The sequence below is a fragment of the Haliotis asinina genome, chromosome 12 (genome assembly GCF_037392515.1).
Source record: "Haliotis asinina isolate JCU_RB_2024 chromosome 12, JCU_Hal_asi_v2, whole genome shotgun sequence".
In the NCBI taxonomy this organism is placed as follows: Eukaryota; Metazoa; Mollusca; class Gastropoda; order Lepetellida; family Haliotidae; genus Haliotis; species Haliotis asinina.
The window spans coordinates 27417538-27430306 of record NC_090291.1 but is presented as its reverse complement, the minus strand read 5'-3'; the positions used below and the strand labels follow the sequence as shown (position 1 = coordinate 27430306).

General features: G+C 39.4%; 1 protein-coding gene across 2 annotated transcripts in view; it reads right to left on the bottom strand.

Annotated features, from left to right (window-relative positions):
• The window catches only part of LOC137258337 (short transient receptor potential channel 7-like), a 95261-nt gene extending 89713 nt beyond the window's left edge, over nt 1–5548 (bottom strand). The window contains exon 1 of one of the 2 annotated variants that reach the window (XM_067795983.1): nt 5107–5548. In XM_067795983.1, the coding sequence (XP_067652084.1) occupies nt 5107–5185 (79 nt within the window). In that variant the 5' untranslated portion in view covers nt 5186–5548. The remainder of the gene's footprint in view (nt 1–5106) is intronic. The other variant, XM_067795982.1, reaches the window with a different exon arrangement.
• Between the last annotated feature and the right edge of the window lie 7221 nt (nt 5549–12769).

Sequence of the window (12769 nt, the reverse complement as noted above, 5' to 3'; positions counted from 1 at the left end):
TTTTAGCGAGTTGGCATAATAAGAATTACGATTTAGTGCTTGTTTGCTGAAAGGAATGCACTCAAGCCATCACGAACACAATTACTTAACAACAAGCTAAACCCATCTACATACATTATATTACAACGTAATTTAAGCATGTATGTCGATGTTTGAACCAGACCCATAGATTCATAACTATTTACTTGGGATCACAGCTTAAATACAAACAGCTGGGTTGTCATAAAACTGCCTTGGTGAAATCTGTTTTTTGTGATCTCTTAAATCGGTATCTCATCTACATGCAAACCATCTCGTGGTTAATAGACTGTGTGTTCTATGAAGTCCACACAAATCAATGATAGGAACACAATTTTAGTTCACAATTTTTCAAATTTCATTAAATAGATCCCAAAATAGATGTAATAAGGCTGTCATTTCCAAACCGTTCACTTGCAAAATTCCTAAAAGAACATGATAATTGGCTTTCGACATGCAGCCCACTGTCCGGCTGGAAGAGCGGGGGAATCCAAGACTCATTATTTGCATGTACAGACCCTTGGCCCTGCAGTGCTGCAGAATTGGCAGACAGACATTGATATGGTTCCGCTTCCTTCCATGGTAATAGGATGATATAGGTTACCATGGTCAGGATGGGAATTGGTAAGCGACAAGAATTGTGTTAAGGCAGGCTTTAAAAGCCCTCTTCTTGGTCAGTTCACTCTAATCTGGGCAGCATGGAGCGCATGTTCACAGATGGTATATGCTGAGTTTCAGTAGATATCCAGTTTGAATATATTGTGAGATGTATTTGTTAAGCCAAGATGACCATGATAAATTCCGTATCTTCGAAACACCTTATCTATTGGGGATGTAAATAACATGAACGTTTATTTCGTAGCTGAAATTTGAATTTAGTTTTGTCTGCAGTAAAAGAAGGTAGGGTTGGGGTTTTTTTTCTAAAAATGTCACATGGTATTTTTTCAAGATAGGTGTTTATCAGGACTGCATGATGCCCCATTTCGGTTGAATGCCCAGAGTAACATAAACAAAACATTGACCTGATCTCAACACTTCAGATTTTTTTGTCCGGCATCTCAATGCAAGGTGCGGAGAGATAGTCGCATTTATGAGTGAGTGAGTGAGTGAGTTTAGTTTTACGCCTCACTCAGCAATATTTCAGCTATGTGCCGGCGGGTTGCATTTGTGTCTCACATAGGCCAATATGACGTTGTGACATCAAATCCTAATGAATTCTTAGCATTTAGTAATAAGGTCATTCAGATAACCACTTGGATCTTTTACTCCCTCGTAGAGGATTACTCAGTTCCATCTACCAACAACTGTTGACCCTACTATACAACAGTAGCTAAATCTGACATTTTGCATTAATTAAAAATGCCTAGACCTATTTGTAGCGATGACCACGTGATCAATTTAGAAACAACTCTCTCCAGAAAGCACTTGTTGAAAATTTAGGCAATATCTGAACTGGAAGCTCGCCATTCCAACTTGCAACAGGCGTTCTTACTAATTATCTGCTTTATGCAATAAGCACAGTTTCTTTCTGTTACAGCTCTAGAAGCGAGCAGGGAGTACTTCTTTTTGTTCAGTAACGGCTATTTCTAGTCTCGCACAATCACTACCCTCTCCTTCTCCCGAGAGTACCTATAGCCGGCGTCGGTAGAGGAATGCTCCTGCAGAATGATTTCCTGTTGGAATCCCATGTCAAGTCGGAAGTGGTTTGTAGTTAATTGTGTAACAGACTCTCCAAATGACAAACTCCATTACGGAATACGTGTGAGGAAAATAAGCATCCAACACGTTCTGTTCATGAATTCCCTAACTGGTAATACTCGATATTTACTTAAGACTACATAGCATCACATTAAATCTATAATTTAAGTATTGATAGAAAAGTAATATCGTCTATTATGTTAGTCTTTGCAGTAATTTAAAACAGATGTGTGGAAATTGGTTACGATTCAGTCAACATGATAATTGTCCCATGCAATCCCTAAGCCTGTTAGAACGAGTGTTATACGCCCAGAGACGCCATGGCACTTTTGTAACCCCCGTCACTCACTCAGTCACTCACATGTATTGGTTTGTTGTTCACTGCCGCATTATTTCAATGTTGCCGCTATATGGTGGTGGTCTATAAATAATCCAGTTAGACAATCCCGTGATCAACAGCATGAGCATCAATTTAGCAATCTGCACACACTCTTGGGAAGGTTAACCAGTCAGCTGTTCGTCGGACAAACGACGTGAACACGTTGTGTTCGTCAAAATAATAAAAGCTGCATCATATCATTTTTGGACAAAATGGAAAAATGGTCCTGCACGTGTCAGCATGATATCTTTTAAAATCATAAGTATCCTTAAACTTTGAAGCATTGATCAAACAATTTCTGCGCAAGTGGTAGCTGTGTGATGCTCTATAAAATCTTGTTAATAACAGCATGTTTGGTTATGCCTCAAAGGTTGTGAAATGTAAACACCAAAGGCTCGAGCTGTTTGAATATTGCTGGGCATAGAGGGAAATCTGACTACTTACACATTGCATTCATCACTCTTGACAGTAGTTCTGTTTTGTCACTTTCAATCCTATGCATAGATCTAAACATGAAACAGATCGGGCGTTACTACTGATCTCCCTTATTCTAGTTACGGTGGGTAATTTCGGAGAAGACATTTGGGTATTTGGTGGTTATCACATCATCGTCATAACTGAGGCTTTAGCTGAAATTCTTGAGTAAATCAGGTTACCACGTTCTGTTACGAAGCCTCCTGGGTTACAAAATGAACCTTAGCCTACATTTGTCATGTGGGTTGTGGGAAGGAGTACAAAGTTGAAATATAGAGCTTCATGAAAGGAGTGAACTTGGTTCTTTGAATATTAGAGAATCAACGTGGTATATGTTCCACTATTATTATATACCCCGTGTTATAAATAAAATACTTCCTTGGTTGCATCAAGGATTATGGACAGAGATTTTAGGTACATTTGCTGGGTCAAGCAATTTATCAGCCTTTATTCGGATATGCGCTTTTGCCACTGAGTACCATACATGAATGGGTGTGTTCAGGTTTGAGAGTCAGGGCCAAAGCCGTTACAACTGCTCCATGGTTAGGACAGATGTCCATATATAAGTTATATAAAACAGCAACTGATATGTCGCTTAATCTAGAAATGTTCCTGTTTATCAGGTCAGTGTACTGGGGCTCAAAAGCATCACTTTATTAAACATCTGATAAAAAAATGAAAAATAGCATAACCTTTATATGAAAGCATTCGTTGACCGAGGTCTTAGGGCCAACTACAAACCTGGAGACAGTGATGTCATTCGTGACGACACGCCTACAAGCAAACCAAAGATAGAACTGACCGCTTGGCATGAACGAACAAATGAATATGTATCAAAAACAAAGTTGCTCAGTGAGAATATATTATAATCAGTATCCCTGCTCTTTTCGGCCATATCATCGTCCTTTGCTTCTGCATGTCCTGACGATGAACGACTTAGGACGCACGATCTATTATGTCTTATCTAAGGATCGTTTAGTCCTTGTTAAGGTCTCATGTTACACTTAAGCTACAAGATCATCGCCGCTAACAAGCATCCAACATGTCTTCATCTTACAGTAGCTCATAGCTTTCAGATCCCACCGAGAAGAATTTGAAGCTCTACTTCGCATCTCGGAGCGAGGGTATACATTTTCCTATATACAGAATTAGATTTGTGAAGTACGCTGGGGTCGTATTAGTTATTGAATACAAACGTGTCCTTTTCCCAGAAACTTTGACGAACACCACAATCACAATTTGAATTAGAAACAGCGGGGACGCCACAGTTAATATCTTCTGCGGGCAATATCAACTTTATAAAACGAAATAACTGACAGAATCTACCCGAATGATAAAATGAGGTTAAAAAGTCGAGCAAGGTCGACTTTTCAAATCATGTGATGCAATGTGCCAGAAATACCGTACACGTTCAATTTGGCGTGGAACTGAACAGTTAGAGTTACTTCGACAATATTTCAGTCATGTCATGATTTTAAAAAGGCAAAAACCTAGTAAAAGCCCTAAGAACACATAAAACCTTTCCCACCAAGGAAGTAAATTTGACCTATCTTCAACAGCTGTTGCTTAGCTTTAACAGATAACAAACTAAGAATATGAGGTGCGTCCAAACTTGTTTCAGTGTTGTATTTGTCTTATGTGAGAGCAAAGCCTGCTTTAAGATTTTCTACTTTCGGTAAATTTACAAACAAGAGTTGTGTGCTACGAAACCGGGATTCGAACCAATGATCAGCGAATCTCCGAACGGCTAAGGTCCATTACTCTGTCTAGCGAAGGATTGTGGCTTCAAGGACCATCACAGTGGTCATAAGGAAAGAAACAACTGGGATTTATGTGATGAGTTTCTAATTAAACTATTAACAACCAAACATATATGACGTTATTCACAATATAATCTGTATTTTCACATTTGTTCACAAAAATATTCACATATCATATATACGAGCGTATCATTATAAACTGTGATGATATCTTGAAATAAACAAAAGCAGTAAATGTGATGTGCTAGCTGTGCATATATCGCAGTATGTTCTATATAAATCTGACCTTAATTAAACCATACCTATTGTGCCTACATCTCAGCAATATTCTCGGACTATATATGTAATATAATCCACATATGTTCTGCGATCTCATATTTCAGTTGTTGGGGATGTGAAATTGTCAATGAGATCAACTGGTATTCAAAATGATGAACAGATTCTCATTAAGAGATAGCATCTGTGATCTGGTCAAAGGCTGCATCAGCGACTGACCGCTTAGAAAAGGACATCTTACCATACACAAATGTTAACAAAGATATCACTGTCTTGAATATGCATTGGTAAGTGGTAGTAATTACCGTATGACAGGCGTTCTCTTGACACGAGTGCTATGAAGAATACATTGTCAGTCAGGACATATTGATCATACATATAAATGCTGAACTCTGAACGTCGCCGTATGGCGAACCCTTGCAAAAACTATTTCTTAATAATACGCTTATATCTTTCTGACTTGTCTGACAATCAGGAAACACAAACGTATGTCAAACCTACCTGAGCTATTATCAAATCGGCGGAGTTTTTCATAACGATATTCTTTCCAACTCCCACTATTCGAAGATTTCCAAGACATCGAAAGCAATCGTATGTATCCGCTCAGAAACACGGAAACTCCATATTCCTTTGGAGTATGCAAGTTAAGGGATCATTATGCCAGCTGGAAAGTCAGGAGAGGGAGATTAGGAACAACAGCACTACTCTCGTCTGCCCGCTCATCCTGTTGGCTTTGAACACTTGTAAAGTTTGCCACCTTCAATATCCTCGTACCGCTGTCGATACTCCTTATCCCCGAAGCAATGCACACAAACTGGCTATATGTCAACTAGCCACAGCTGTGGTGCGATAGGTTAGTTCTTGTTGATTCTGATATTTACGATCAGCGCTTATCTGCTGTTGTGTCCGCTACAGCTGTTTAGAAACGGATCGTTTGAATTGTGTCGCCGTTCTACAGCAGACGACATCCCCTTGCGCATGCGCTCCGCTTACAACCTCCTGTTGCTGTTCGCAAATAGAAGGTAGGCGCTGAGCAATCCCGTCAACAAATCCTTCTGTTAGCATTCAGATGATGCTATGCGAGCAGAGCCAATCCCGGGGACTTGTGTTTGATACACACAAGCGTGAAATATTAGGCACATATGGTTACTTTATTCAGAATGGCTGAGGAACCAAGTGTATTTGCCATAATAATCGATATATGGCCACAACTTAAGGAGAGCCACGATTCAGCAGCGGGGTTTCTTAACGACGAGGTCGTGTGTCTGCGGAACCGCCAGGACTAAGCATTTAAGGGGAGACACGTAACTATCGGATGCTGGAGTCGGGGCTGGGATGTACTATTACCTGATCGAATTTTGATCCAACCTTTGACTAGTTTACGTGAATTTAGAATATGGGCGAAGAACTGGACAATTAACCCGGAGACTGACCAATCAATGATTAGATCAATACGTTAATCGCCTACAAGTTTCGATTTGTAGAAGGTGGAAGATGGGGAATTGTTGCGGATGTACCGCATCACAGCGCCAAAATTAGAGCATGATGGGTCTCATGAACGTGCACAGTTCCATAACAAGCACAGATTATTGGTTCGAAATGCCATGTAGAGGTTCTTGCTGTGTGGTCTGCGTAACTTCCGGTTTTCATTACACTAATTGGCCTCTGCGTATGGCTGATACCGTCTTTAAATTACACATTCATTGGGCCAGCTCGCCTGATGGTATCAATAAATCATGACAAATGCAGGCGCTCAATACAACAACATATTATATGCTCTTTCCGTTGATATGGCCTTTTTCACAAATATATTTATTGATTAGGAGTCTCATTTAAGTCTAAAAAAACAAAGTCGAACAATACTGAGATGTCGCGTTTAACAAACTACGACTGCATGTAAAACAGCCATCTATTGAGCATGACCTTGGTATTCGTAGACACTCGTGCGCATGTGTGTAATGCCTCGTCGACACACCACGTTGCATGACAAATTAGTATTTCACGTCCAAGGTAAAAGGACTTTGTTTCATATTACGAACTGCTTCCGCCACAAAATTGCTGATGCGAAATTGAGTGTTTCCTCCCTTACTCACTACTCAAAGGTAACAGCGACATCCATGAACTAAATGTTCTTTCCCTTTGAAGATCCAGGTTAGAATTGATCTTCCGCAACCCATTCTTGTCATTAGAGGCGCTTACGGGATCGGGTGGCCAGGCTCATTGGTTGACACATGACATCGTATCCCAGTTGTGTAAGATCGATGTCCACGATATCATCACTAGATTGCATGAGATGACTTTATTATTTTGGGTCACATAGCTGGAGTATTGCTAAGGGAGTTCTTCGCAGGCCTACGTGTCCTTTTCGTCGTACAAGCATGATATAAATAGGTATCTCTACTTTTGTTTGCTTAAAACTGGTATCATAGTACCATAGGCCATGGTACGACATAAGTAGACTTGACATGAAACTGACAATACCACAAGGGTCTGTAAATAAACGTACCGTTGTTTGGAGCTATGAAATCATCACCAGACATATGGATGAGAGCCTTGGAAGCATATATAGTACTGATATTACACGGGTTCAGTCTGAATTGTACATTTGTTGGACATTGCTATGGTATTCTGATTGACGGATGTCCTTTATATCGGCTTTCTGGAGTTTATCCCATCTCCTATTAATACGCATGGCCTCTTCTTTGATAGGATGGCTAATTAGTCCATGTCCAAGACTGATCCTTATTCACCCTTCTTGTAAAAGTGCACAGCCCACAGGACATGTCAACATCTGAAAAAGAACTCGACAAGGATCTGCGTTTCCTTTCAGAGTTAATTCTCCCTTGGCACAAAGTTCAAGACCATGTAAAGGAAGTGAGTAAGATGTGTTAGGGATCTGTGTTGAAGATGCTAAGGACAGCGACAAGCAGAAATATAAAGAAGTAAAAGAATCGCTCTGAAGTATTCCGCTTTCAACATACATAAAAGGGTTTCGACGTCAACACCTGGCCCGTACATTACAAACAAGTAACTGCTTGTGAAATAACAAGTAATCAACGAACGGAGTACAGCATGAAGTTCTGTTACATTATTACAATTGTTGATGTTAATTGATTTCTGGTCAAATAGTTCTCTATATTTTCCATGCTCATAGCAGAGAAATATTTACATCAGTGATATAGAGGAATTTGTATCCGGGCAACATAAAATGAAGCACCAGAATCTGAGAGAATCTGAACTGTATGTAAGTGCACGAGGTAAGTAAGGCGTCATAACGAGGTCAGACTGACCCCAGACGGTACTTGTTAACAGCTTGTAACTAATGTTCCCTTGAAGATTTACAGAATCAATCGCAAGATGTTTTGCTCTTGTACGTCTGCACACGGAACGTATTAGCGCAAAAGATTTCAGAAGGAATATCCAATTTTGGCTGTCCATTCAGGTAACAGGGCAAAAAACGGTCGATGATGAAAACACTGACTTTGAACCGCATAATTTAATGAGCAAATACAAGACATATTTAGTCCTTTGGGGGCTGAGAGGTAAGGTTTTTTTTCAGTTATTTGACAAATGCTTAGCTTGACGAAGCTGTACGTTGCTTGTGCTCACGATTCATAGGCGGAACATAATGTCACATTGAGTCAAACACAGGTACTTCGGTTTTCCTACTGCTCGACTTAAAACATTATCCAGCTAATGATGTACGAGGGGCAGTGGGTTTCAGGCTTTCGTTCGTCCCTCTCAAGACCCGAGTTCGATTCCCCACATGGCTACAATGTGTAAAGCCCGTGATATTGCTGGAATATAGCTCAAACCGGCGTCGTGCCAAACGTACTCACTACTCACAAATGTGAGAAATGTTAGGGTTTGAACAGTATCGTCACGTGACGTATGTTGCCAAAAGAGTAAGTTGATAGAGTGTCATTTCATCGTGGCCAGGACTCGCACGTGTCCTATCAAGGCATGCATCACATGTCACTGCTTAACAACACATTTGTCAATGCATCGTGGTCATGACTCACACGTGTTCTATCAAGGCATGCATCACATGTCAATACCTAAAATCACATTTCCTATTTCATCGTGGTCATGACTCACACGTGTTCTATCAAGGCATGCATCACATGTCAATACCTAAAATCACATTTCCTATTTCATCGCGGCCATGACTCACACGTGTTCTGTCAAGGCATGCATCACATGTCAATACCTAAAATCACATTTCCTATTTCATCGTGGTCATGACTCACACGTGTTCTGTCGTGGCATCAAAAGTGAACACCTTAAATCATCTATGTGACGTTCACACTTTCCAGATATTTCACTTGTACCCGTTTTACAACATACTGAAATGCGTTGCTGAGGTCTATAAATCCTTTAGTAAAGAAAAATAGGAACTTACCTCATAAATATTTCATTAGGAAGGACCCTCAAAAACTGTTAAAAATATCAATAAAGTGAAGTTAAATAAATATTATACACTTTTGATATCAATGACCCAATGTATGCATGCCTATCAACAGCTGTTACAAATGCGTTCCGATGAATGTATGATATATTCAACTATTCAAAACGTTTGCTAATGACATTGTTTATTCTCATGATTTTGTGGAAGTGGACACAACAGCACGATCTCACCACCTGCTACCACTGGCTGCATCAACGAAGAGAATGGAAGAATGATTACAGGCAACGCTATCGATATACAAATTGTTGTTTGTGTTGAAACGTGCCTGATATGAAATTCCCTCTATTAACTATGTAAATGTGTTACATACCGAAGTATGGTTATCCCTTCTATGACCGTGTCCAGAATGAAGGTTGGGACCCAGCAGTCTGGCTCGTTGCTCACGCGGAGAATCATTCGTGCTCAGGTTCGAATATTTATAGTCGACCCTGTATCGTACCTTCAATATTATTCTTTATTATGTAAAAATCATCTATTGCTTAACATGTAAATGATCGATTAGGGAACTGTGAATAATTGTGTTTATTGCCGATATGGTGAAACATATCATTGTGCAAGATGCGCTTCGGCAAAATTTGAAAAAAAATGTTTTACATCTTGGAATAAAGTAATTGCTACGTTACGTTGAATTGTATATGTATCATATGTGCATATATCACTATAGCCTAGCAACCATGAATGATATTTTGTCGTCTATGATGTCATTAAACAATTGAACGTGACGTCATTGAAGAGGGTCGTCACACTTGCTTACCGTGTTTTACTGCACAAATGATCATGAATAGATGGATAATGGAAACTAATTATTACACTCAAGCAAGTGTGTCATCTGACTTATGCTAACCAATACAAAATACAAAATATCACACTCGATCTTAAGAAGGCGTGTGACACAGCTCCTCGTGTAATAATCTCCATATTAGCTGGGTTTGTTTTGGATTGTTCTGTTTGTCCGCTTTTGTTCTGGTTTGGTGTTACTGTTTCTGTTGTTATGCGTTTTTGTTGTTGTTGTTGTTGTTGTTTTTATTGATTACTTGTTTTATTTGTGTGGGTTTTATTGTTACTGTGTTGTGTTTTGTTTGTTTTCTTGTTTTTTTTGGTTTGGTTGGTTGGGGTTTTTTCTTTTGTTTGTTTTTGTTGTTTTTTCTTGTGTGTTTTTCTTTGTTGTTGTTTGTTAAGGGGGAGAGGGGGGAGGCGGAAAAGGTATGTTATTGGGGTTTCTCTGTTTGTTCGTTATGTGTCTTCTTCCACAGCCCTGGTTTTGTCCCTTTTACAGCCGAATGACAGTTAAGGATGAAGCAAGCAGAATCTTTTGATGTTTCCTGTTGTAACATTGGTCGAATGGCTACGTATCTGAGAATATTTCGCTGAGAATAAGTTCACTGGAGGTATGGATTTTGTTGTTTTGTGTAAGATGCGCGCCTCGCCAAACTTAGACAAAAATGTTTTTATGTCTCGGAATAAAGTAATTGCTACGTTGAATTGTTCAGACAGTTAAATGATGACAACATCTTCAGCGTAAAGAGAAATGGAAATTATCTGTCGTCTTGCTCACAAAAATTGTTCAATGAGTAAATGATCAAGCGACCTTCAAATATACAATGCTCTGGTACCATTCCCAATTGTCTCGTTCGTTATGGCCTTCCACCATCTGCCCTGCATTTATATAAATCCACAGGGCATTGCAGCCGAGGTCCGAAATCATGCATTTCGGACATCAATCATAGGAAGCCAGTCAAACTTAATGACCTGTTTCAGCAGGCGCATATCAATAGCACCGCATGGTTATCGAGTGCGGAAAACACAGTCAAGTAACTGGACAAATATACCAGCCGCAAGTAAAGCAAGGTAATTGCACGCAGCGAAGGACATGTGGAACCAATGTGGAACCATATTATGTGTAACAAAGTTGTCATTGTGTGCTTTGTATTCCTGTCTTTTTTTCAAGCAGCAGCCCCGATATAGTGTCTTCAATGTATTGGTGTCTGGTCTTGAGTATAGTGTCTTCAAGTATTGTTGTCTATTATATGGATGTTTTCAGTGTACTGTTGTCTTGTTTAAAGTGTATTGCTTCAATGTACTGGTGTCTTTTCTAAAGTGTAGTGTGTTCAGTGTTTTGCTGTTCTGTCTAACGTGTACTGTTGTATGCAAAGCTGTCTGATCTAAAGTACAGAGGTGTTTTGCATGTATTACGTATTATCTGGTCTACTCATCGTTTTGATTTTGTCGTTTAGTGGAGCAAAGCTACGAGTATTTATGTATACGTTCGAGAGTCACCACTGACAGTAGATACGAAACAATTATATTATCACACGTGACATCAAGTGTCACGTGACCAGAGTGAAATGATAATTACAGTGATCAATGGCCATTATTGTGCAAACATGTACGCTGCGAGAAGGACATGGGTATATTTCACAAACATGTTTTTATCAATCTATAAGTAAATCTTAACACATACACATGGCAAATACTCCTTTAATAGTATCGAAGGAATGGGAAAATGAGGTAGATTAGATATGAATCACGTTTATCACAATTATATTTGATATGCATTACAAGTATTTATTTATCACAATTACACGAGAAACATCTTCAGTAGTCGCTCATATCATATTATAGCTTACTGATGCTCCCTCAACATATGACTTCTTCGATTTCGTTTCTGATCATGATATACACTTGTAGTCATTCATTCAGGCAATGTAGAATTATGGTAACATATCTGCGAGAAGTCAGTTTATCATTAAGTCTTCATTCATACAACAGATAACATATTTCGGTTTAAAACATTAAGTGACATTGATATAACACAGTATTTACGCAGCATGATTTATTCCAACGTCGGATGTATTTTCGGAACTTCTCCGCAACCACACCAGTAATTACTCCAGTATCTCATTCCTGGTCTGTTTTCTCAAACGAGTTTTAAATCTTTCAGTTTTGGTGACCGTTTGACGTTTTCTCTTCGTGGGGTATTAACGTCAGGAAACAAATCACGATGCCATTAAAGCTGTGGAACAGACAACCCCCTCAATCTATTCAGTCTGTAAAAGAATTGTGCATGACATGTTAGTAGCATATTTCGTTTAAGGTATGCCTATAACAAGGTGGTGTTTAGAATTAGTTGTGACGGATGCACGCTTTGGAAGAGGAATTCAATAGCGACGTGATTAGAGTAATTCACAGGGGAGTTGATGAGTGCTAATTTGATCGATGTAGTCTCAGTTAGAGGCGGAAAATGGGATAATAATACGACTTTCACACCAAAAATATACATTTATTATCGAACACATTTCAGGATGCCAAGATTTATAAACTTAACTGTTCTGCACTGTTTTAGCGAGGGCAAAGGTCATGCACAAAAACAAGCGATTTGAAACACACTAACTTGTATGTCATGCTTCTGTTGAAAGCCTATTTCATATGAATCTGAAGGGTCCCGGCAGATGTTTATTGAGTGAGTGTGTAAGTTGGGCTTTACGTCGCCTTTAGCAATATTTCAGCAATATCATGATGGGGTACACAAGAAATGGGCTTCATAAAATGTGTCCCTTTTGGGAATCGAACCCGTCACGAGTGAACGTCATAACCAATAGGCTACCCCACTTCTCCCAGTCGTGGGTGGGAGGGTTGGATGTAGTTGTTTAAAAGATTTCACAAGTTCACCCTAGCGGGGTCTTTTTAAAACATATA